The sequence below is a fragment of the Mercenaria mercenaria genome, unplaced genomic scaffold (assembly GCF_021730395.1).
Source record: "Mercenaria mercenaria strain notata unplaced genomic scaffold, MADL_Memer_1 contig_2939, whole genome shotgun sequence".
NCBI lineage: Eukaryota > Metazoa > Mollusca > Bivalvia > Venerida > Veneridae > Mercenaria > Mercenaria mercenaria.
The window spans coordinates 26,772-54,286 of NW_026461032.1; the positions used below are offsets into that span (position 1 = coordinate 26,772).

General features: G+C 36.7%; 1 protein-coding gene across 1 annotated transcript in view; it reads right to left on the reverse strand.

Annotated features, from left to right (window-relative positions):
* The window catches only part of LOC128552600 (uncharacterized), a gene marked incomplete at both ends in the record, with an annotated part of 50,575 nt that extends 24,406 nt beyond the window's left edge, over positions 1–26,169 (reverse strand). Inside the window, 2 exons of the mRNA XM_053533649.1 lie at positions 5,481–5,632; positions 24,363–26,169. Of these exons, the coding sequence (XP_053389624.1) occupies positions 5,481–5,632; positions 24,363–26,169 (1,959 nt within the window). The remainder of the gene's footprint in view (positions 1–5,480; positions 5,633–24,362) is intronic.
* Positions 26,170–27,515: the final 1,346 nt, after the last annotated feature.

The window sequence follows — 27,515 nt, forward strand, 5'->3', positions numbered from 1 at the left end:
TTATATTATTTCTTTCCCCTTTCAAATCCTCTGAAAAGAGCATTGGATATAATGACAATATAGACGTCCGACACAAGTACAAAGTAGTCCCAGATAGTCGATATCATTACGTCGAACTTCCGATACGTCAATGCAATTTTTACAGTCCCTTGAATATCGAGGTAATGGTATTAGACGGTATATACCAAATGCACAGAGAAAAGTGACCATGCTCTCCTGTAGCCATGTTTTTTTGACAAATCAGAATAATTTTAACAATCTTCATGCAGGGTCCCCAAAAGGAACATCTGTGTAAAATTATCACATTTGGTTAGCTGTTTTTTAAAGTTAGGTAGAGTGACTATACCCTCTGGCAGGTCACTCCTTTGGCAGACATGTTTTTTTTTGTTTTTTTGTTTTTGGTGTGGTGGGGGGGGGGGGGGGGGGACAAATTGAACAATCTTGGCAGAGGGTCACACAAGGACCATTTGTGTGAAATCATTCTTAAATCAGGCCAAAAGTTTCATACTAGAATTTTTCAACTGTAAACATATAGGGGAAAGTGACCATGCCCTCTGGTGGCCCATATTTTGATGAATTGTAATTATTAGAACAATCTTAGTAAAGGGTCACACAAGGACCATTTGTGTGAAATCATTTTAATGTCAGGCCAGCAGTTTCATACACTTTCCATTATATACATATAGGGAAAAGTGACCATACCTCCCTGGCGGCATTATCTTTTGACGAAACCGAGTAATATGTAAAATCTTAGTAATGTATTTGATATGGAACATCTGTGCGAAACTATTTCAAAATCAGACTAGCAGTTAAGATGTTGTTTAAATGTTTTTTTTCTATTTTTATCTCTGGCAGTCTCTGTGTAAAACAATGCTGAATGGTTTAAACACTTTTTGAAAAACAAGAGCTGTCACTAATGGTGACAAATGCCCCCACATCACCTTGACCTTTGACCTGGTGACCCCAAAGTCAGTAGGGGTGGTGTACTCAATAAGTACTATCAGCGTCTGAAGTTTGAAAGTCCCGGGTGAAGTGGTTCGCGAGTAAAGTGCCTTCATGCAAAAAGTTAACGTTGGCCCCTGTGACCTTGACATTTGACCTTGTGATCCCAAAGTCAGTAGGGGTGGTGTACTCAATAAGTACTATCAGCATGTGAAGTTTGAAAGTCCTGGGTGAAGTGGTTCGCAAGTAAAGTGCCTTCATGCAAAAAGTTAACGTTGGCCCCTGTGACCTTGACCTTTGACCTGGTGACCCCAAAGTCAGTAGGGGTGGTGTACTCAATAAGTACTATCAGCAGGTGAAGTTTGAATGTCCTGGGTGCAGTGGTTCGTGAGTAAAGTGCATTCATGCAAAAAGTTAACGTTGGCCCCTGTGACCTTGACCTTTGATCTGATGACCCCAAAGTCAGTAGGGTGGTATACTCAATATGTACTATCAGCATGTGAAGTTTGAAGGTCCTGGGTGTAGTGGTTCGTGAGTAAAGTGCCTTCATGCAAAAAGTTAACGTTGTGACGAACGAACTAACGGACGAACAGTTGAAAACTAATATGCCTCCCTTTGGGGGCATAAAAATGTGCACAGACAACGGACAGCTAGTGATCACAATAGCTCAATCCGAGCAGTTTATGTCAGGTGAGCTAAAACGCTGGCAAGCTCTAGCCAGCCAGAAATATTTCCTTTACCAGAAAAGCAGAAGTTACCAATTTACAAGAGGGTCATGAAGGCCCTGTATTGCTCACTTGACTTGTTGACCTAAAGATCATCAAGATAGTTTCATTAAGATATGGTCATAAATGTGGCCTCTGAAGTGTTAACAAGCTTTTCCTTTGATTTGACCCCGTGACCTAGTTTTTGACCCACATGACCTAGATTCGAACTTGACCTAAAGATCATCAACATTAACATTCTGATTAAGTTTCATGAAGATACAGTCTTAAATGTGGCCTCTAGAGTGTTAATAAGATTTTCCTTTGATTTGACCTAGTGACCTAGTTTTTGAACCCACCTGACCCAGATTTAAACTTGACCTATAGGTCATCAAGATTAACATTCTGACTAAGTTTCATTAAGATATGATCATAAATGTGGCCTCTAGAGTGTTAACTAGCTTTTCCTTTGATTTGACCATCTGACATAGTTTTTGAACCTACATGACCGAGATTCAAACTGGTCTTTGAGATCATCATGATTAACATTCTGACCAAGTTTCATGAAGATACATCATAATTGTGGCCTCTACAGTGTTAACAAGCTTTTGCTTTGATTTGACCCCGTGACCTAGTTTTTGAACCCAGATGACCCAATATCGAACTTGTCCAAGATTTTATTAAGGGTAACATTCTGACCAAGTTTCATTAAGATTGGGCCAAAATTGTGACTTCTAAAGTGTTAACAAGCTTTTCCTTTGATTTGACCTGGTGACCTAGTTTTTGACCCCAGATGACCCAATATCCAACTTTTCCAAGATTTTATTGAGGGTAACATTCTGACCAAGTTTCATCAGAATTGGACCAAAATTGTGACCTCTAGAGTGTTAACTGGCTTTTTCTTTGATTTGACCTGGTGACCTAGTTTCTGACCCCAGATAACCATAGTTCATATAGGACTTGGCAAAAAAATTCAAGGACTTTTTATCGATTTTCAAGGACTATTTTAATCGCTTTAAATCTTAAACAAGGCAGTCTGAAAGACAGCTAAATCCCCCGCCACTGCTATGGATAGTGAAAGGGTAAACCTTTGATTTTAGCTGTGACCTTGACCTTGAACTGACATGGCTGACTCATGAATTCTGCACAACGTCTTGATGAGGTGATCATTTGACCAAAGTTTCATGAAAATCCTTCAAGGGGTTTAGGAGATACAGAGCTGAAACCTTTTACCTTCAGTTGTGACCTTGACCTTGAGTTGACATGGTTGACTCATGAGTTCTTGATGAGCTGATCATTTGACCCAAGTTTGATGAAAATCCTTCAAGGGGTTAAGGAGATACAGAGTGGACACCAAATGGAAGGCTCAAACCTTCGACCCTAGTTTGACCTTGACCTTGAGCTGGCATGGTTGACTATAATTTCTGCACATCGTTTGATGAGGTAATCATTTGACCCAAGTTTTATAAAATTTCCCTTCAAGGGGTTTAGGAGATATAGAGCGGACACGAAATGGAAAGCTCATACCTTTGACTTCAGCTGTGACCTTGACCTTGAGCGACATGGCTGACTCGTAAGTTCTGCATATCCCCTTGATGAGGTGATCGTTTGACCCAAGTTTGATGAATCCTTAAAGGGGTTTAGGAGATATAGAGCGGACACAAAATGGAAGGCTCAAACCTTTGACCCTAAGTTGTGACCTTGACCTTGAGCCGGCATGACTGACTCATGGGTTCTGCACATCGTCTTGTTGAGGTGACCCTTTGACCCAAGTTTTATAAATTCCTTCAAGGGGTTTAAGAGATATAGAGCGGACACAAATGGAAGGCTAAAACCTTTGAACTTGAGTTGTGACCTTGACTTTGACCCGGCATGGCGGGACTCATGGGTTTCTGCACATTGTCTTGATGGGTGATCATTTCACCCAAGTTTTATAAAATTTCCTTCAAGGGTTTAGGAGATATAGAGCGGACACAAAATGGCAGGCTCAAACCTTTGACCTTGAGTTGTGACCTTGACCTTGAACTGACGAGGCTGACTCATGGGTTCTACACATTGTCTTGATGAGGTGATCATTTGACCCAAGTTTCATGAAAATCCTAAAGGGATTTAGGAGATTATGGACCGGACACGATTTTGTTACGGACGGAAGGAAAAACCCGGACGGACGGGACCATTACTATAAACCCTCCGCCCGGCGGGGGTTAATTACAAAACCATTTTAGGTCTTCATAAGGCATTATGGTAGAAGAAAAGTTACAAACAGTTTTTTCCGTACGTACCCTGCATATCTTAACGTTTATGAGATCTTCAATGGGATTACCTTTTAAAGAGCTATATTTTCCTGTATACATACTAGTACATGTTTTTTATAAGTCTTTCAAGCTCTCAAGACTAGTTTTCAATTTTTCCTCAAGGGCTTCACTTCTTTTTGTTTTTCTTTCGCCATTGTCTCATAGCATTTGCCTGGGTAACGGGAATTCAATTTTAGATGTAGTTTCAGCTTTTTCGTACAAATTGTTATGATTGTCTGACTAAAAATCCTTTAACCCCGATGAATAACATCCTGTGTAAGCCATTTATGGCGAAACTAACATTTATTTTTGGGGCCACTTTATTGTTGTTGATAAGTCCGCTACAATGGGCCTTGCGCATATTTTAACGTTGTGAAAATTGCTACTTGCGCATAATATTTTAATGTTGTGAAAATCGCTATTCCGTACCGAACTTCCGTACCGAAATGGTGTTCAACTAGCGTTCCCTCCGTGGGTGTGCATGTATTTTTATTTTACACTGTTTTTTCGCTCATGTTGATTTATTTATTATTTATTTTCTGTATTTTTTCCCTAAAAAAAAAAAAAATCAAGGACTTTTCAAGGACTTTGGATCAAATTCAAGGACTTTCAAGGACCTGTGCGAACCATGATAACCCAATATCGAATTCATCCAAGATTTCATTGAGGGTAACATTCTGACCAAGTTTCATTAAGATCAGGCCAAAATTGTGATCTCTAGAGGTTAACAGTCAATTGTTGACAACGAAGACGGATGGATGACTGACGACGACGGACATAGGGTGATCACAAAAGCTTACCTTGAGCACTACAGATTTATACTCAAACTTTCTTGTTTTTATGCCCCCGAAGGGAGGCATATTAGTTTTCAACTGTCCGTCCGTTTGTTCGTTCGTTAGTCACAACATTAACTTTTTGCATGAAGGCACTTTACTCGCGAACCAATTCACCCAGGACCTTCAAACTTCACATGCTGATAGTACTTATTGAGTGCACCACCCCTACTGACTTTGGGGTCACCAGGTCAAAGGTCAAGGTCACAGGGGCCAAAACGTTAACTTTTTGCATGAAGGCACTTTACTCGCGAACCACTTCACCCAGGACCTTCAAACTTGACATGCTGATAGTACTTACTGAGTACACCACCCCTACTGACTTAGGGGTCACCAGGTCAAAGGTCAAGGTCACAGGGGCCAACGTTAACTTTTTGCATGAAGGCATTTCACTTGCGAACCACTGCACCCAGGACCTTCAAACTTCACATGCTGATAGTACTTATTGAGTACACCACCCCTACTGACTTTGGTGTCACAGGTCAAAGGTCAAGGTCACAGGGGCCAACGTTAACTTTTTGCATGAAGGCACTTTACATGCAAACCACTTCATTCAGGACCTTCAAACTTCACATGCTGATAGCACTTATTGGGTACACCACCCCTGATGACTCTGGGGTCACAAGGTCAAAGGTCAAGGTGCTGCGGGGGCATTTGTCACCATTAGTGACAGCTCTTGTTCTTCATACTTTTCCCTTTGAGCTTACTTTATATTCATTGAGTAATTCTTGTCCAAGGAGATCCTTCAGAAATTGACAATTTGGCGAGTGCTTTATATGTTCAATGAGGGGATCATCTGAGACTGACCAGTCCTTCAAACTAATCCCACATTGGAAACATCTTATTAAGTCACATCTCCCTGAAATATAAAATCACAATATACATCAACTTTTCTGTTAAGTAAATTTTAGAATAAAGATATAAGAAAGCCCTTATATTAATACAGTTTAGAAGTTTTTATTTATATCAATTTAGTTTTTACCTATTTTTGTAATTTAACACATTCATTTAACCACATTCATGGCCCCCTCCCCCCACCCCGATCCAAGTTAGAAATTTTCTGACTTCATAGGCCTTGCTCCTCATATTAGGTAAGGCTCCCACATTTAAGATTTCTGTAAACATTCACACTATCTTTTAAACTAAACAAGAGGGCCATGATGGCCCTATATCGCTCGCCTGAGTAGAGTCTGTTGCTTGCTTGAACAAATTTCTTAGCTAAAGCTTTAAGATCTAGGCCTTCTGGTTTATTTTTAGCAAATTTATGAAGATTTCCTTATGCACAATCAAGTAATTCTGGGGCTGAGTCAATTTGACCCTGGGGGGTCAAGATTTGAACAAATTTTGTAGAGGTCCACTAGGCAATGCTACATGTCAAATATCTAAGCTCTAGGCCTTCTGGGGTTTTTTTTTTTAGAAAATTTTGAAGATTTTTCTATGTACAATCAAGTAACCCCATGGGGCGGAGCCAATTTGACCCTGGGGGTCATGATTTGAAATTTTTTTGTAGAAGTCTACTAGGCAATGCTACATGTCAAATATCTAAGATCTAGGCCATCTGGTTTATTTTTAGAAAAATTTTGAAGATTTTCATATGTAAAATCAAGTGACCCCTGGGGCGGGGTCAATTTTGACTACGGGGGTCATGATTTGAACAAATGTTGTAGAGGTCCACTAGGCCATGCTACATGTGAAATATCTAAGCTCTAGGCCTTCTGGTTTATTTTTAGAAATTTTTTGAAGATTTTCATATTTAAAATCAAGTGACCCCTAGGGCGGGGTCAATTTTGACCCCGGGGTCATGATTTGAACAATTTTAGTAGAGATCCACTAGGCAATGCTACATGTGAAATATCTAAGCTCTAGGCCTTCTGGTTTATTTTTAGAAATTTTTTGAAGATTGTCATAATTATGTAAAAATCAAGTGACCCCTGGGGTGGGGTCAATTTTGACCCTGGGGTCATGATTTGAACAACTTTAGTAGGCAATGCTTCACACCATACATCTAAGCTCTAGGGCTTCTGGTTTTTGAGAAGAAAATTTTTTAAGATTTTCCTATGTAAAATCAAGTGACCCCTGGGGCGGGGTCAATTTTGACGCTGGGGGTCATGATTTAAACAAATTTTGTAGAGGTCCACTAGGCAATGCTACATGTCAAATATCTAAGCTCTAGGCCTTCTGGTTTATTTTTAGAAATTTTTTGAAGATTTTCATATGTAAAATAAAGTGACCCCTGGGGCTGAGTCAATTTTGACCCGGAGGTCATGATTTGAACAATTTTAGTAGAGGTCCACTAGGCAATGCTACATGTCAAATATCTAAGCTCTAGGGCTTCTGCTTTTTGAGAAGAAGATTTTTTAAGATTTTCCTATGTAAAATCAAGTGACCCCTGGGGCGGGGTCAATTTTCACCCCCGGGGTCATGATCTGAACAAATTTGGTAGAGGTCCAATAGGCAATGCTTCACACCAAATATCTAAGCTCTAGGGCTTCTGGTTTTTGAGAAGAAGATTTTTAAAGTTTTTCCTTTCGGTTGCCATGGCAACCAGAGTTCTCCATGGAATTCAATTCTTTGAACAATTTTGAAAGGGGGCCACCCAAGGATCATTCCTGTGAAGTTTGGTGTAATTCTGCCCTGTGGTTTTCAAGAAGAAGAATTTTTTACAAATTGTTGACGCACGACGGACGACGGACATCAAGTGGTCACAATAGCTCACCTTGTCACTTCGTGACAGGTGAGCTAAAAAGATGCCATTCAAAAAATCTTTAATTACTGCCTTAAATCACTACTCTGCATAGATTTTTCCATTCTATAACAATTGTTAGTGTTATTTCTAGACAATGCAGCGGGGCGCCCAACCCTGCCCTTTTTAACTGTCGCCACGCTGCGCTTAAAATGCGCCATTCTGCCTTAAAAAGTTTGATCTTCTGCTAAATCCCACCCTTTATCCTGTAGACATGCCTCGCCGATTTTTTGATCAGCAAAGTAAATCATGGCGAGTGCACACATTCAATGAGAATCAATGAAGTGTTAAAATTAATCGATAGAGTACTGATCCTTTTTACTGTCAAAATTTGGTAGAGGGCTGTAGAGGGCTTTTGTTCAGTTAAGACTTCGCAGATTGACAGAAGAGTTCATTTATTGAAAGTATGTGGAAGTTCTTGCCGTTTCTTGTTTATTTCGTAGGAATCGATCAGAAATCGTTTTTGTATACATGTATAGAATGGACGTCGAAAACGACATGGGCTGACAATCGTGGTATTTAGTGAAACTTTTCATCATTTCTTTGCTATTTGAGAGATTTTAATGAAATAAAAAGTGTTAACACTTCGAGGGGTGAATGCGACACAGTGCTAAGTGACATTTTTTGAAAAAATCACTTTTTTTCATGTATCAAGTGTTTATGACCTTGCCCATGTCCTGTAAAAATATCAAGACTATAGCAAGTCATTAAATGAATTTATAACAAAATGGTCAAAAAGTGCTAAGTGAAAATGATATACCATTTGAATGCGACACAGTGCTAAGTGCCTTACGTCACTTGGCGCTTTTTCGCACCGAACTATATCAAGTTTACGCTCAGTATATGTACCAAGTGACAAATATTTTTCAATAATTGTGCCATTTAGTTGGGTTTTTTTAAGTATGATTTGGCTTTTTTTTAAGTATGATATCATTATCAGTATCTGGTATAAAGGATTATTATTTTTTTTGACAAACAGTTGATTTTTATTCTTCTTTTTTTTCACTTGGTACTTTTCACAGTAAACATGTGGCTGTAAACCAAGTATTGTTTACTGAGAAAAAGTGCTAAGTGACAGAATGCATTTAAAGTTCTTCAGATGAAATTGTCTGATTTTTTTTTTATTTCAAACATCTGTCTCAAGATTTTTTATCTAAATGAGGACAGAGAAAAGTATACATTAGTGAAATATAATTATTTGAACTCAAAAAGTATTTCTATATGTACAACTGCACTAGTTCTGACTAACGTGTTGTAAATCTTGCCTCTTGGGTCAGGTGTACAAATGAAACACCCCTGATCCAAGCAGTATACTCGGCTGCAACAGCTAAGGGAGAATCTGATCCCACGATGCCTGCCAAATACAATGATCTTATTCTTATTTCAGCAGCATGTCATGTGTTTTATGTGCTGCTACCGCACAAAACAAAAAGTACTTAACTACATAGTAATATATGAATACTAAGAACAATTGTGTAATTTAGCACACAACTAATATGCGGAAACTGACAAATCATCATATTTTTCCTTTTGTAAATTAATTTTTTATATTATATACAAATGAGTTCTGCAATAAACCCTACGAAAGTACCATTTATTCATAAAATACGGGTGTATTTCGGTTATGATAATTTCCTGCACGGTTATCGTTTTGAGTGGACGTATTTTATTTTACTTTCATATGTTAATTATTTATGATATATATGATTGAATTATAAAAAAATCTTCAGAAATACCTCTAATTAAAAAGATACAGGTATATTCCAGTTATGGAAAGTGGATTCCAGTTTTTAGGTGAATTCCGGTTTAATGTGTGACTGATCGGCAAGTTATGACTGTTTGTACAGTTGTACAGTTCTTGTTTAATGTGAATCACAGTATACAATTGTACTATAGCATTTTCATAGTATATGACTGAATCACAAGAATATACGAATAAGTTCATCTTGGCCTGGAATTTAGATTGATTGCTCATCTTTTTGTCATTTAATTCACAGTTAACTTAAACCTTGTCAGGTGTCTTTTGAAATTTCTTAACCACATTTTCTGTATGTCTCCAGTAACAGTGAATGAATGCATATATTGGAGCTTCTGGTGATTACTGCTCTGGATAAGAAAAACATAGGTTTAGGAAAATCTGTGTACTTTTTAAGTATTCATAAATTTACTCATATATTGTTATGAGTTTTTAGATTACAAACAGTACAGTATAATACAACTTTTACATCAGTAGTGTTCAATGACATTTAACACAGCCATTACAGTAACTGCTATAATGATGAAACTGAAATGACTGCATGGCCATGGCTTTCAGCAAATTATTAGGAACACATGTATCTTATCTTATTGTTGGTTAACTGCCGTGTATAATTATAGTGATATCTGGAGAATTTCATAGAACATGTAATGAAACTTTGGAATCAAAGTTTAATGATCTTGAAAAGGTTCAGTGTCACCTAAAGTGACTGTTGATTAATGCCAGCATGTCACAGAGAATATGATTGTCAATTCCACACTGAAAATAAAGCCATATCTCTGGAAACTGTTTCATATTTGTAACCAAATAAAAACTCAAAATCATTAATATATCTTGAAGAAACATCTAAACCTAATATTAAAGTGGAATCTATGTTACACAATGATAGTCTGATTTGTAGTGTATGTTATTAGTATGCATGACCTGCACTGCACAGAAATGGCAATGTGGAGTAGATTGACATTAACTCCTTATGTGTAAGTCACACTACACCGTATAGCGTTAACGGACGCCATAATTATGTATATAAAAACTTGACAGAAAGTTATCTGGTGACGAAAGGCATTCCCCGCTGCTGCTCGATGCTCTCGCGATCAGTGTATTGGGCGCATAAAACACACAATGACTGCAAGATTTACGCATATATACAGGACGAACAACATTCAATTAACGGATATCACTGTACTAATAACAGACTTGTACTGTGTAAAACAAAAGCGCAACGCATGAGAAACTGACAAAACGTTCTTGTCAGTTATCGTCCGTTGAACATACGTTACATCCGTTGCATCATTCGGTAGTGGTCCGGCCGTGAATCAGGTCCACCGGACAAGAACGAATGCAAACCTGACAAGAACGGATGCCAACCGGTAAAGATCAGGATAGGGAACGCACGAGTAACGAACAAAACGCATATCAGCGCATTGCTACCGTACATCTAACGGACAACTTTGTCCGGTGGTGTATGTTCTAAATTTTGAACATGCTCAAAACCTTTCACTGGATGGAACGAATTTCGCAGAACAAGGAGTGCAGGTGCCGCATGAGAAACGGAAAAGAAACGCATGCAAATGGACACAAACGGATTGGAAATTTTGTTTTACGTTAAACGTCCATTAATGCTATACGGTGTAGTGTAACTGAGACTAACTCTTATAATAGAGTATTTAGTCAGGTTAAGTTATTTAATTATACTGTTTTGAGAGACTAGATCTTGAAACAAGCTTTCCAACTTATATGTATATTTCTCAATAATAAAAGTATTGAAGCTTCATTGGGCAAAAAATAAATTGAAACACTGTTTTCTGTACTCAACATTAATCTAAGTACAGAATAGGAAAATGCATGATGATTTAAACTTTATTTATTGTAAACAGTTTTTTTTTACAGGAAAAAACATTTTGCTATTGAAAGAGAATTACTGTTTTACTGAATCAAAGCATTATACTGAACAATACCAGCTGTCCAACATTAGTAAATATTTCTAGAAATATTTAATTCTAGTGATACAGTAATTAAGAAATAATTTACACCAAAGCAGTGTTTTTAACATTATTTATGCATGATAGGTGGTTATACATCAGGTGTAATAATTTCACGAGGGCACAGCTCGAGTGAAATTATTTCAAACGATTATTACTGCCAGATTGTATAAATAATTTTGCTATAGAAAATTTCCTTTCTAATATGTCTTTGTCGTAAAATTTAAATCAATATTATGGAACTGTTTTCTTGTGTTACATACACAGTATATGCATGGCGTGTCATCACGCTCCTTTGTTTATACACACCAGGACTGGAAATGGTAATACGTCCTGTGGAAGAGTTCAATTTGGGCGGAAATGATGGCAAATTATTCTTTAAAGCGAATATACCAGATTAGTATGTGCGTAAATTAATCTAGACAGTTGTGCAGTGTTACATTTCGTTTTAAAAATGCTATTAGGTAAAATACTGAATCAAATTTGAAAGCACTACATGGTGCTAAATATCATGTTAACATAATAACATTGTGATGAATAATGCATTGCTAGTCATATTAAAATGCATTAATTTTTGACTCTGAGGAAAATATCATGTCTGAAATACAGTTTTTATAATTCTCTTAAAACTGATGCACTAACTAAGCCAAAGAATATAATTTATAAAGATACAATGTGATTGGCAAGCCATTTTTGTTCAGTGTATTAATTGTGAGTCTGAGAAATTACTGAAGTTTAAAAGCTTTAAATAAATAAAATGGAAAACAATTATGTGTTGTTTCTTAGTGTGATAAATATTTTCATGTATTATTGAAAAGATAATCTGCAGATAAAGCAGTTTCATTCGTTATGCTATGCTCTGTACAGTGAACACTACTTTTGATTACTGTGAAAGAAATTAAAGGGCCCACTTCTTGTGTCCAGCCATCAAACACCATGTTGTTTTAATAGATACATGAAAAATATTTCCTTCTAAAGAAAAATAAGCTCAAAAGCAAAAACTTTGGATGACCTATACATTGTAAGGGCTTACTTATAATGTCACTTAAGACTCTTTTCGAAGTTTTATAATAGTAAACAAAAATGACTGCGAAAAAGTTTTAAGTGACATGGTTTTAGTAAGGTTCATTTTATTCAATGATTTCAAACACTACAAAAAACTGGGTACAAAAAGATGAATTTTATGTCCCTTTAATAATAAAATATAAAATCACTTAGAATTTTGTTGCGCTTACCTTTTTGCAAATTTGTATCTTTTTGGAGTGCGAAATAGTTCTAAGTGACATTTTGATTAAAATTTCTTTTCTGTCAGACATTTCTTTAAAAATTCCACTAGATTTAAAAAAACAAGAGGGCCAAGATGGCCCTAGGTCGCTCACCTGAGAAACACACCATAACAGTGTAAACATGTTTGACCTAATGATTTCATGGAAAAAATATTCTGACCAATTATCATTAAAATTGAAGCAAAAAAATCTTTGAATATAAACAAGTATTTTCTTTGATCTGACCTAGTGACCTAGTTTTTGACCCCAGATGACCCATATTCAAACTTACCCTGGTAACCTAGAGTTCATCAAGGCTATCATTCTGACCAAATTTCAAGAAGATCAATTGAAAAATACAGCCTCTATCGCATACAGAAGGTTTTTCTTTGATTTGACCAAGTGACCTAGTTTTTGACCCAAGACTACCCATATTCGAACTTGACCTAGATTTCATCAAGGCAACCATTCTGAACAAATATGAAATCCAGTGTTAACTGCAGCCCTTATTGCATACACAAGGTTCTTCCATTATTTAACCTAGTGACCTAGTTTTTAAACCCAGCTTATCCATATTCAAACTTGACCCAAATTTCATCAAGGCTATCATTCTGACAAAATTTCATGATGATCATTTGAAAAATACAGCCTCTATCACATACACAAGGTGTTTCTTTGATTTGACCTTGTGACCTACTTTCTGACCCCAGATGACTCATAATCAAACTCAACGTAGATTTTATCAAGGCAATCACTTTGACCAAATTTCATGAAGATCAGTTGAAAAATACAGCCTCTATAGCGTACACAAGTTTTTTCTTTGATTTGACCTAGTGACCTACTTTTTGATCCAAGATGACCCATATTCAAACTTGACCTTGATTTCATCAAGGCTACTATTCAGACATAATTTCATGAAGATTTATTGAAAAATACAGCTTCTATTGCATACACAAAGTTTTTCTTTGATTTGACCTAGTGACCTAATTTTTGACCCCAGATGACCCATATTCAAATCTGACTAATATTTTATCAATGCAATCATTCTGACCAAACTTCATGAAGATCAATTGAAAAATACAGCATCTATTGCATACACAAGGTTTTTCTTTGATTTGACCTAGTGACCTCCTTTTTGATCCAAAATGACCCATATTCAAACTTGACCTAGATTTCATTAAGGTTAATATTTTGACTTAATTTCGGGAAGATCAATTGAAAAATACAGCCTCTATCGCACATACAAACTTTTTCTTTGATTTGACCTAGTGACCTAGTTTTTGACCCCAGGTGACCCATTTTCAAATTCGACCTTTATTTCATCAAGGCTAGCATTCTGACCAAATTTCATGAAGATCAATTGAAAAATACAGTCTCTAATGCATATACAAAGTTTTTTCTTTTATTTGACCTAAAGACCTTGTTTTTGACCACAGATGACCCATATTCTAACTTTACCTAGATTTCGTCAAGGCAATCATTCTGACTAAATTTTATGAGAATCCAGTGTAAAATGCTGCCCCTACTGCATACACAAGGTTTTTCTTTAATTTGACTGGGTGACCTAGTTTTGTATCCCATATGACCAATATTCAAAATCCACTTAGATTTCATATAGACAAACATTCTGATTAAATTTCATGACGATCCGGTGTAAAATGCAGCCCCTATTGCATACACAAGGTTTTTATTTGATTTGACCTAGTGACCTAGTTTTTGATCCCCGATGACCCATATTCAAACTTGGCCTAGATATTATCAAGGCAATCATTCTGACCAAAATTCATGAAGATCAATTGAAAAATACAGCCTCTATCGCATACACAAGGTTTTTCTTTGATTTGACCAAGTGACCTAGTTTTTGACCACAGATGACCCATTTTCAAAACTGGCCTAGATTTCATCAAGGTTATTATTCTGACAAAATTTCATGAAGATCAGTTGAACAAGAGGACCATGATGGTCCTGAATCGCTCACCTTCTCCACATGACCCAATTTTCATGAAGATCCATTGAAAAATATGGCTTCTAGAGAGGTCACAAGGTTTTTCTATTATTTGACCTAATGACCTAGTTTTTGAAGGCACGTGACCCAGTTTCGAACCTGACCTAGATATCATCAAGCTGAACATTCTGACCAATTTTCATGAAGATCCATTGAAAAGTACGGCCTCTAGAGAGGTCACAAGGTTTTCCTATTTTTAGACCTACTGACCTAGTTTTTGATCGCAGTTGACCCAGTTTCGAACCTGATCTAGATATCATCAAGATGAACATTCAAACCAACTTTCATACAGATCCCATGAAAAATATGGCCTCTAGAGAGGTCACAAGGTTTTTCTATTATTTGACCTATTGACCTAGTTTTCGAAGGCACGTGACCCAGTTTCGAACTTGACCTAGATATTATCAAGGTGAACATTCTGACCAGTTTTCATGAACATTCATTGAAAAGTATAGCCCAGAGCTCCAGATAAGCTTTTGGTGCAATTGGGTATTTACCCATCACTTTTTGTCTGAATTGGGTATTGGAAATTTGAATTGGGTAAAAAAAAATATCATTACCCAGCCTTTTCAGAAGTAATTGGGTATTTGCTAAAACCAATTGGGTATTTTACCAATCTCGCACTAACAATTGAGTATTTGTTTGCTTACAGTATACATGGTATATATCATTAAACAGGACTGACTAAGTATTTTAATGGCGCCCTTCAATGTTTAATACAAAAATGTATTTAAAATTGTAATGAATGTTTCATACTGTTGTTTTCTTTTTCACTTTTAATGCAGTCTGAGATCAGTTCATCCACAATATCCCGAACGATGTGGTCACCGCAATATGCATTCTCCCAAAAGATGTCATCCAGTATTGGTGACACTACATCGTCACAAACAGATAACTGTCATTGTTGAACAGCAAAATATCCCACTAATTTGTTTGTTTGTGCTGCAACAATGTTTTTTCCTGCAACCTCTTTACATTTTATCAGCGTAAAATTGTTTACAAAGCGTCAAATAACACCGATCAGCCGACTGAATGGTCCCGTTATTTTTCCGATAAATTGCAACCTGTTCTGCAGTAACGTATAACCAGTCAGTCAAATCTAGCGTTAAAGTCTCGTACCCGTTCTAGTTATAAGGAAAATGCGATACGCAAGCTATTTTTACGAATTGGGTATTAGGAATTTTAATTGCGTTTCAGTACGCACACTGTATGAATTCAATTGGGTTTTCTGCAATTTTAATTGCGTAAATACGCAAATACGCAGCTTATCTGGAGCTCTGATAGCCTCTAGAGAGGTCACAAAGTTTTTCTATTTTTAGACCTACTGACCTAGTTTTTGACCGCAGTTGACCCAGTTTCGAATTTGACCTAGATATTGTCAAGATGAACATTCAGACCAACTTTCATACAGATCCCATGAAAAATATCGCTTCTAGAGAGGTCACAAGGTTTTTCTATTATTTGACCTACTGACCTAGTTTTTGATGGCACATGACCCAGTTTTGAACTTGACCTAGATACCATCAAGGTGAACATTCTGACCAATTTTCATGAAGATCCACTGAAAAGTACGGCCTCTAGAGAGGTCACAAGGTTTTCCTATTTTTAGACCTACTGACCTAGTTTTTGATGGCACGTGACCCACTTTCGAACTTGACCTAGATATCATCAAGGTGAACGTTCTGACCAATTTTCATGAAGATCTTGTGAAATATATGGCCTCTAGAGAGATCATAAGGTTTTTCTATTTTTAGACCTACTGACCTAGTTTTTGAAGGCACGTGACCCAGTTTCGAAACTGACCTAGAATTTACCAAGATGAACATTCTGACCCATTTTCATAAAGATCCAATGAAAACTGTGACCTCTAGAGATGTCACAAGGAAAAGTTTACGCACGGACGGACGGACCATGGACGCTGCGCGATCACAAAAGCTCACCTTCTCACTTCGTGACAGGTGAGCTAAAAATACAGCCTCTATCCCATACACAAGTTTTTTATTTGATTTGACCTAGTGACCTACTTTTTAACCCCCGATAACCCATTTTCAAACGCAGCCTAGATTTCATCAAGGTAATCATTCTGACCAAAATTCATGAAGATAAAATGAAAAATACAGCCTCTATTGCATACACAAGGTTTTTCCTTGATATGACCTAGTGACCTAGTTTTTGACCCCAGGTGACCCATTTTCAAACTTGGCCTAGATTTCATCAAGGTTATCATTCTTACAAAATTTCATGATGATCAATTGAAAAATACAGCCTCTATCGCATACACAAGGTTTTTCTTTGATTTGACCTAGTGACCTAGTTTTAGACCCCGGATGACCCATTTTCAAACTTGGCCTAGATTTCAACAAGGTTATCATTCTTACAAAATTTTATGAAGATCAATTGAAAAATACAGCCTCTATCGCATACACAAGGCTTTTCCTTGATTTGACCTAGTGACCTAGTTTTTGACCCCGGATGACCCATTTTCGAACTAGGCCTAGATTTCATCAAGGTAATCATTCTGACAAAAATTTATGAAGATAAAATGAAAAATACAGCCTCTATCGCAGACACAAGGTTTTTCTTTGATTTGACCTAGTGACCTAGTTTTTTAACCCAGATGACCCATTTTCATTGCCTCTATCGCATACACAAGCTAAATGTTGACGGACGACAGACGACAGACAGACGCCGGACATCAAGCGATCAGAAAAACTCACCTGAGCATTGCTCAGGTGAGCTAAAAAAGCAAAATAGGGTTATGGAACCTGCATAGTGCTTATCAGCTCATGGCAGTGGACAGTGTGTGAAGTTTCAATCCATTCCCATTAGTGGGTACTGAGATACCAGCTTACATATAAGAATTTAACCCAAAACTCCTAAGTTTAAAAAGGGGCATAATTTTGTAAAATGCAAAGTTGAGTTATTGACCCTTTGCACTGCATGTCATATCATGACAGTGAACAAGTGTGTGAAGTTTCAATCCTTTCCCATTAGTGGATACTGAGATACCAGCTTACATACAAAAACTTAACCAAATCGGGACGTGGACGCGGCCGCATGGGCGAGTCCAATAGCTCTACTATTCTATGAATAGTCCAGCTAAAAAGTCTTTTTGCAGTTCTCACAAATTGATCATTAAAGTGCAATTAGTAGCAAACTGTGGTTAATCAAATTCTCTTTTAGTCTGATCATGACCTGATAAGCATAATGGGATGTTAAGAGTTTTATAGCTAGAACATTATCAGCCTTGCATAAAAAAAATTATTGCATAGCCAGAAAAATAAAGGTTCAAGGATTCAGGAAATAATTGCATTAGTCTCATTCAAAATAAGGAATTGGCACAGGAGGGCTTTGTAATATTTTATGATAACTGAAACAAGTTATGAAAGTATAAGAAATAACTCAAAGGGGTTAAAAAATGCAATTACTAAACGACACTTTGGGAAAATGAAACTACGGTAATTTTCCTTTTTAAAACGCACCCTGCCTTTGGCACCCCCCCCTCCCCCTTTTTTGGCGCACACTGCCCTTTTTGAGCTCTAGAAATAACACTATAAAGGCATTATTTTCTGAAATTTAAGAAGAAAACACTAATTCAAGGAAATCTTTGGTAACATTTTCACAAAATTCATCTTTTAAGTTTCGACATTTTCCCCACTAGATTTGGGACTGTTTTGACGGTTTATTTAAAAAATTTGAATAATTTTAAAATCAAATGAATTCCCCTTTTTTACACCCTTCACACAGATTTATCCCTTAAATTATACCCCAAAAACCGGTGCAAAAAGATGCCAGAAAGCCCCAAAATACCCCGTCACGCAAATTTCTTACTCTAGCACCGATTTGCCAAAAAGGAATTTTTTTTTGGGGTTGTTTTAAAACATTGTAAGTCTTTTTTTTTTTCTAAGTCCAAAAAAACTTTTCCAGGTTAAGATCCTTTAAAAAACACCTAAAATTTGAAAGAACATTATGGGTACCACAGAAAAGTGGTCTTTTTTTTTCCCCACGGTCAAATAAAAAAAGTACAATCTAAGTTATTTTTTAGAAACAACTAAGGGCAAGGTAATCTTAAAAAAAAAAAAAAAAAAAAAAAAAAAAAAAAAATCAAAAAAAAATTGTAAGTCCACACCAAAATCTTTACCAGGTAAGAGATTTGGTTCAAAAATACACCTCCATAAATGGATGTAGCATGCATGTTGTACAACAGAAAAGTGGTCCTCAATTTTTCCCTACGACAAGTAAGAAAAAGTTACAATATAAGCTATTTATAGTAACAAACAAATGGAAGTAATTCTAAAAAAGGGAACTGCGCATGACAACTCATCTTCATGATGGTGTATAATTGTGCCGAATTTACATCAAAATCCCTCCATTCAAAGAGAATAAATGCTTCGGACAAAGTCCAGTCAATGTATCTTACCTTTGGCCCTCATAGTGTGACGCTTGACCTTAGACCTAGGGACCTGGTTCTTGCGCATGACACTTCCTCTCGAGGGAGGTGAACATTTTACGAACCAAGTTATATAAAAATCCCTCTATGCATGAAGAAGAAATTCTCCGACAAGGTTTTTCATTCTTGTATCCTTTGACCTCAAAGTGTGACCATGACCTTAGAACCTAGGGGACCGTGTTTCTTGCTCATGACACTCCCCCTCGTGGTGTGAACATTGTGGGCCAGTTATATCAAAATCCCTCCATGCATTAAGAAGAATATGCTCCGACAAAGTATTCTTTCTTGTGTGCTTTGACTTCCTAAGTGTGACCTTGACCTTAGACCAAGGGACTCTGGTTCTGCTCATGACACTCCGTCTACATGATTGATAGAAACACTAAGAGCCAACTGCATCAAAAATCCCTCATGCCATGAAGACGATATGCACCGGACAAAGTCATTCTGAATTTGACCTTAGACCTCTAAGTGTGACCTTGACCTTAGACCTAGGTACCTGGTTTTCCTTGCGCAAGACACTTGACTCCGTCACATGATGGAGAACAACAGTGCCAAGTTTCATCAAAACCCTCATGTAAGTAGAAGATATGCTCCGGACAAATCTTTGGACGCCGCCTGCCCGCCAGTGCATTCCGCATAATACGTCCCGTTTTTCAAACGGGCGTATAAAAATTGCAACTTACTGTTTAAGAATGTGAAAATAAAAGAAAACACTTTCTTGCATCAGTTTCACAACCACAGAAAGTTTAAGATGGTTCCACGGAAGATAATTTCATTTAACCGAGCACAAAATGTTGTAAACATTGATTTCATCAATCAAACATGACATAGACCCGAGTTTGAATGTTTAAATATGGGAGCTTGTAAACCTGCCTGCTTCCAAGTCTGACTTGTGTAATCATAATTATGAGCTAACCTGAAGTTTTGTGTCACTGCCAAAGTGCTTGCCTTCACTAGAAAAAAAGTACGAAGGAGAAACTACTGGTTAGATAAGCAGAAAAATCAACAAGAAGTTGTGAAATCATAATTTTGTCCAGGTACAATGTCTAATTAATCATTTACAAAATGTATTAGGGGTGATTGTTGAATCCACTTTAAAAAAATCCCAATTAACAAACAAATTGGACATTTCATTTCATTCGTAGGAAACAAAGTAATGTCCCCCTGAAGTAGTCATTTTGGTCAAATTTCAAGCCCGCACATTTGAATGACTTCACAGTTAAGGCCTAAAAAAAACAAGAGGACCATGATGGTCCTGAATCGCTCACCCAGTCCAAACCTGACCCCAGTTATGAACTGATATGACGTTGTTTTTTTTCCATTATTTGAACATAGTGCCAAAGTTTTTTGAGCTCAGTGACCAGTTTTTTGAACCTGACCTAGATAACATAAAAAGATGAACAATCAGTCCAAACTTCAAACAGATATCCCATGAAAAATATGGCCTCCAGAGAGTCACAAGGTTTTTCCATTATTTGACCACTGACCTAGTTATTGATGGCACGTGACCTCAGTTTAAAACTAGACCTATATATCATCAAGGTGAAAACATTCTGACCAATATTCATGAAGAATCCATTTCAAAAGTAAGGCCTCCGTAGACAGTCGCAAGGTTTTTCTATTTTTAGACCTACTGACCTAGTTTTTACCCACAAGTTGAACCCAGTTTCGAACTTGGCCAAGATAGTCATCAGATGAACATTCAGACCAACCTTCAAATCAGATCCCTTAAAAATATGGCCTCTAGAGAGTCACAATGTTTTTTTTATTAAATTGACACTACTGACCTAGTTATTGAAGGCACGTGACCCAGTTTCGAACTTGACCTAGATATCATCAAGAGAACTTTCTGACCAATTTTCATGAAAAATCCATTCAAAAGAAAGACCTCTACAGAGTAACAAGGTTTTTCTTTTTTAAGAACCTAATGACCTAGTTTTTGACCGCAGCTGACCCATTTCGAACTTGACCTAGATATCACAAGATGAACATTCAGACCAACTTTCATACAACCCCTTTGAAAAATATGGCCTCTAGAGAGGTCCACAAGGTTTTCAATTATTTGACCTACTGACCTAGTTTTTGATGGCACGTGACCCCATTTTCGAATTTGACCTAGATATCATCAAGGTAAACATTCGACCCAATTTTCATGAAGATCTTGTGAAAAATATGGCCCCTAGAGAGGTCACAAGGTTTTTTCTATTTTAGACCTACTACCTAGTTTTTGACCGCACGTGACCCCGTTTCGAACTTGACCTGAATATCATCAAGATGAAAATTCTGACCACTTTCTAAAGATCCCATGAAAAATGAACCTCTAGAGAGGCACAAGCAAAATTTTACGCACGGACGACGGACGCTGCGCCATCACAAAAGCCACACATGTCACTTTGTGACATGTGAGCTAAAAATGTTTGTTTCCATGACATGGCCCAAAAAATAGGGTAGGTAGGTAGGCTTTTTTTTTTTTTTTTTTTTTTTTTTTTTAACCTAACACTATTGTAGTTTCAAACAGGGAGATTATAAACCTATATAAACATGCATCCATTGTTATGTTTGATTTAAAAACACCGGATGTACAATGACTTTGATGTTTTAGCAATAAAAAATGCCATTTGATTGTGTATTTAAATATTATGAAATAAATATTTGCTTTACATGATTGCGTTTTGTTTTTGTTTTTTCATTTCCAGATTTATAAGCCCATCCGATTACTCAAGGTAGAGCGACGATCTACAGACAAGTGGTCAAAAGGATCGTTGTGTCCTATATCATTCATTTCCCCCGCTAATCATGTGGAGAAGTTGGCAATTACTTGCAGAGAACATGGTTTATATTTAATTAAACGTGAAATTTGAATGAAATCTTGCTGTGGATTCTCTCTTAAATAATATAATTTTAATATTGAATTTATATTCAACAACCAACATTTAATTTCAAACTAAAAACCCAAATAAAAGCACCTGGCCAGGGAAAATGATTTGCATCTTTGATCTGCATTGAGATTAACCACACCCCCAAACCCCGTCTAAAATTCTGGGTTAAATGGAAAACCCAAAAGAAGTTTTGACGGTATGGGCCCCAAATTTGAATTATTAAAGCTCAAAAGGTTGTTCAAAAGTCTCACTACTACTATAAATCCCAAAAAAACCCCTTCATCCATAGCCAAGGGAGAGCAGACGATCTACATCAAGTGGTCTAGGATCGTTGTTCCTATATCAATTTTATTCTCCGCCCTTAAATTTATTTGGGGAAAAGGGGAATTACTTGCAAGAACTGGTTTTTTAAAAAACTGAAACTTGAATAAACTTCTGTGGATTCTCCTTTTAAAATTGAATATTATTCAACAAACCCAAAATTTTATTTCAAACTAAAACCAAATAAAAGCACACTGGCCAGGAATATGAATTGCATCTTTGATCTGCATTGAGATTAATACCATCACCCCTACCCCAGTCTAAAATTCTGGATAAAATGGAAATGCCAGACAATGAAATTTTGACTGGTATGCCCAATTTTGAATTATTAAAACTGCAAATGGTTGTTCAACGTCTTACTACTATATAAATCCCATCTAAAACCTGACTTTTCAAGCCTCTGCAGGCATCGACCTTAACTTTTCAGCAGGTCCACCAACTGCGAATCAAGTAGAAACCGCTCAGACTTTAGTGGACCTCCAAACGTCATAACTTCAATTGACACAAAGAAAAAGGGCTATTTCTAAAATAATTAAAATGGAAACTAGCAATCTGTTATCCCGAAAAATAATTATTTTGTAACGGTCCCAAAATATGGACACAATAATCATCATCCACCCGACGCGACCCTGTTGAAAGTGAAAAAAAACAAAAACAATTATCGGTAATTATTCTGAGATAACTAAGTAATTAGCCTTTTTTTCATCATCAAATTAAAAACCCCCCTCAAAGAGCTAAAAGAAGTGTGTCGTTATTATGGCATCTGAAGTGGAGATCAAAGCGGTATATTTGCCCGAATTGTCATGGCATTACGTCATGTTTCGCGCCATGTGACACATCCCTGTCTAATCGTACTTTCTCGATTCCTTAAATTGTTGAGAAGAAATCAATAAAAAAGTTTTTTCTTTATCTTTTTTTTTAAAGCGAATGTGCAATATCCCGAAAAAACTGACATTAATGTGTCAAAAAACCCTGAACGATGATAGTGGATAGCCTACCTCTGTGACCTATTTGCCCTCAAGGAATTTTATTGTTTGAAAAGAATATCTAACAAAGTGTTGTGTCAAAAAATACATGTACAATGAATAATTTAAAACTTATTAAAATCCGCAACAACATCATACTGCTTTATTTTAAAACCACATTTCTATTTACGTTCACGAGGTCACGTAACCTATTCTGCCGTGCTAACAGAAATCTGTTTGCCAAAAATCGTTTTACTCCATGTATTTAAATTGCTGCCGCTTTTTCATTATTTAAGATTTTTTAATTGTGTTTTTTGTACATTCTGGTCAAAAGTCTGAATTTTATTACCATAGTATGTACCGTTTATTTACTTTAAGAAAGAAGTAAATAATCAAGATCACGCTGTTGGAAATTTTACAAAACATATGAAAATTTGATCGTTTTTAAAGAATTTTGCCTACATTCCTGTGGATATCCTATTAAAATTGTTATAGAACTCAGACTGTATTAGTTCTCAAGCGGTGTTGAAAATCTGAAGCGATTATATTAAAAAATGAATGCACTATGCGCGTTTTTTGTGTCAAAAGTAACCGCGAATATTACGATAGGGCGCACGTGCTTGTGGAATGGAAAATTACCAGCACGACGTTTTGATATTTTACGATTCGCGGGTAAATTCCAGTCAATCCAGGTAATTTTGACTGATGTAATTTCTCAATTTGGTAAAGTTACCAAGAAAAAAACACTCGCCCGATCGGTGGAGTAGTCCATTCGTGCAAAGAGCTATAAAAATAATAATATACTTATTTGCAAAAATATGCGGCCCGATTTTACCGCTAAAAAGATTTAGGGTCGGCGGTAAAAAAATAGGGTAGGTCGGGTCACCGGAAACAAACAACTTTTTTTTTTACGCCTAATCTAAAAGTTATTGTGTAAGCCTGCCAGCAAATATATACATTACCAATTCTCCAAAAACACTGATTCACCTAACACTTACAGTAGAACTATCAAATCAATTTTGTGGACCTTTCCTTTGGCCAATGGCATTTGGACATTCAGATGTCACATCCATACATGTGCAAGGGGAAAATGGCTTCTCCTTCTCCCAGTGCCCTCCACTTCGACCCCTACCCCTCCAAAAGCAAAAACAACAACAAAAAAAAAAACCTATACCCTTTTTGAAAATTTTACAGGTAATCAAAAAAGAACAGTGTATGCAAACCTGTGTAAAAGAATCCATTAGCTACCATTCTAGATGGATTCTGCCCAGTTGTGGAAGGCCAGTTTGAGAAGGACCTCTGTCGTGAAGGTTGATCAGCAAACTGATGGTATCTTGGTGGTGCCTGGGGTTGGCTGGATCTGCTTTCATGTAACTCTCCACCGAGTCTATTTACTAAACTCCTCTCTGCATCTGCAGTCGCCAGGTTTGTGGTTTGGATACGAGTATTGTTCTGAAATATTGAGTCTGCTGATGTCAGGATCTGTCCATATTCAAGGTCATTGTTAGTAACTTCAGGCTCAGGCAGGTTAGAGACTTGGACATTGTCATTCAATCCCTCTGTTGGAGACAGCTCTGCGGCAGGTTGCTGGGTTTCATCATCTGTAGCCCCAGTTGTAGACTGATTTGGGATTTCTTCAGCATCTGCATTTCCAACTGTGTGATTTTCCGGATTATGAGATGCCCCACCTTCCCTTTCTCTTCTGATAGGGTATAAGTAAGCATTCACCTCAAGGGGCATTTTACAGCAGCATAGATCAGTTAACTCTCTCAACTTCTTCTCCTGCTCTTTATATATTCTGGTATGTTTTTTTGATGAATCATTTCTATTTTTAAATTGTTTCTTTCTTTTACGTCTGGACTTTTTTCTTCGTTTTTTGCTATTTTTTTTCCTCTTCTTAAAACCCCTACCTTTGCTTTTAGCAACTTTTCTGGATAACTTACTTTTAGCTGTAGATTTTCTCTTTCTTTCTGCTTTCTTACTTGAATCTAATTTATCACTTTCTACAAATATGTCTAATTCAGTTGTATTTTTCTTTTTGTCCTTTGAAAGCCTTTTCTGTGTTCCTCTTGAGCCATCTTCAGATTTTATAGAAAGTTCTCCATGTTCAACCGCAAAATTAAAGTCAGTCTGCTTTGATGCAGTATCCAAACATTCATCTGGTTGTGATTGCTGATATTTCTCTTTCAGTTCAGGGTCAGGTTCTAAACATGGTAAAGTCTTTATTAATGATGTACCTTCATCTGAGGTTTTCACATTTCCAGCAGGATATGCATAAAAGCATGGTTCAACTTCTTGTTTGCCCGAAATATTATCTACAGCTGCCTCCTTTCCCAGTTCATACTGCTTTCTTGCAGGTTTACATCTTGAAAAATCTCTATATTTGACTTTCTTGCCCGTGGTGCCAAACATTCCAAACGCTGGATCTTCTGTGTCATCAAGCACGTTTGTACCAGTCTTCAAAAGAATTGCTGCAACATTTATATGATTAGTCTCAGAAGGTTTCAGGCATTGTATGTTATCACTGATGCACATTTTGTTGAGTTCATGTTTAAAATCAACCTTGTAATTTACACACTTGGTAAATTCAGACTTTGGGTGATACAAATTCATTTCTTTAACTGTTACAGTCCTTTCAAGCAAAGCTGTATACTTTATTTTTCTTCCTCTGCCTTTTGGGAACATGTTTTCAAATAATTCCCCATTATTTTCACAAACCAGTATCTCTCTACCATCCTGTACTATGAAATATTCAAATACTTCAGGATCACTGGTCAGTTCCTTTCCCTCAAATAAACTGAAAGTTGAACTTTCTCCTAGAAACTTAAAGAAAGCTTTGTCATCTTTACAGTGGACAAAAATCCTATTGTTTTTTCTGGTTTTCTTTGACAATATCCTTATTCTTTGAAGTGATGTAAGTCTTTCAGTATTCTCTGGAATATCTACTCTAAACCACTGGACATCATCCTCCAGTTTATTTAGACTTCCCATTTCAATACTCCCTTTTGTGCCACAGCAAGCAATCACAATCTAAAATGAGAAAAGGAAAACGACAATCATATAACATAAGCATGGGAACAAAGTGGATCAATTTTACAACAAGAACACCACTGAGCAACACATTATACCTCTGAAATAAAGATCCTATAAAGTTGAGAATCACAGGTCAAAGCATTCTGAAGTTATTGAGCAGAAAAAAAATTTATTATAAACAGATTCCTGAGATGGATGAATGTCAGACCATCACATAAAACGTCTGACTACTTCGCAGAACAAGAAACTTCATCCTTGGTGAATGTTCTTTTTTAACTAATGGTCACTGTAACTGTTAACTACATAACCCCTGACCTGAAAATCAATATTATTTAGGGGCATTCATTGACCATGAGCATTATGCCCAACAAGTTTGAGGGTCGTAGGTCAAAAGATACAGCCAAGAACATTGTTGTACTAATAGTTACTTTGACTTTGACTTTAAAATCAATAGGATCATCTATTGCCGCTCTTCACCAATATAATAAATTATAATGGTTTCACGCTGAGCCCAAGAAATGTTATTCTTGTTCTTGACTTAAAGTGCAGTTGCACTTAATAATTCTATCAATATTTAAGGTATTGGACCCGTGACAACATTCAGCTATTTCCATGCAATTATGTATCCTCTGTGTGTGATTTTGGCATCCTTTGACCATGGAAACTGTTCATAAACTTTGTAGTGCAACTTTATTATTGACTAAGGGTGTAACGATATATCGTTGGATGGCAAGGTGTACGATACGATGCATGTCCCTGTATGGTACAACACGGTACAGCTTGGGGTATCAGGCCTTTTTCTGTCTATTTTGGGGAAAAGTACCTTGGAAAATTGGTTTTTTTCGCATCGTAAAATTGGCCGAATTTGGACAATTATTCATCCATAAATTCATCATTTTGGGAAATACTTCTGTAGTGAAACTGAATTATTTACCTTTAAAAGTTGCCAATAAATGCATAGAATGTACACAATAATGTTCTGTTATAATTATTTATTGCTGCAAACCCAAATATGAATGATATTTCTAAACATGTACATAGTCATCATGGCATGAATTGCTAACCATTCTTTCAACAGAGTATCAATCTTACTCTAAGATCTGTTTTAATCATCACTAGTCTAGATCTACAATGAAAGTTTTCTAGCCTTGGAATCACGGAAAGTGTTACACATCCGTTCTAAATCGGGAGATTCAGCATCGATTTGGTTTATTTCAGTAGACTTACTAGTATCTTTAGACCAAAGAACATTGAGTGTTTTCGAGCCTTTGGCATCAGTTTTCCGTATATTATTTCTATAATACTTCCAATTGTGAGACATTTTAATGCCTATAATGACTCTC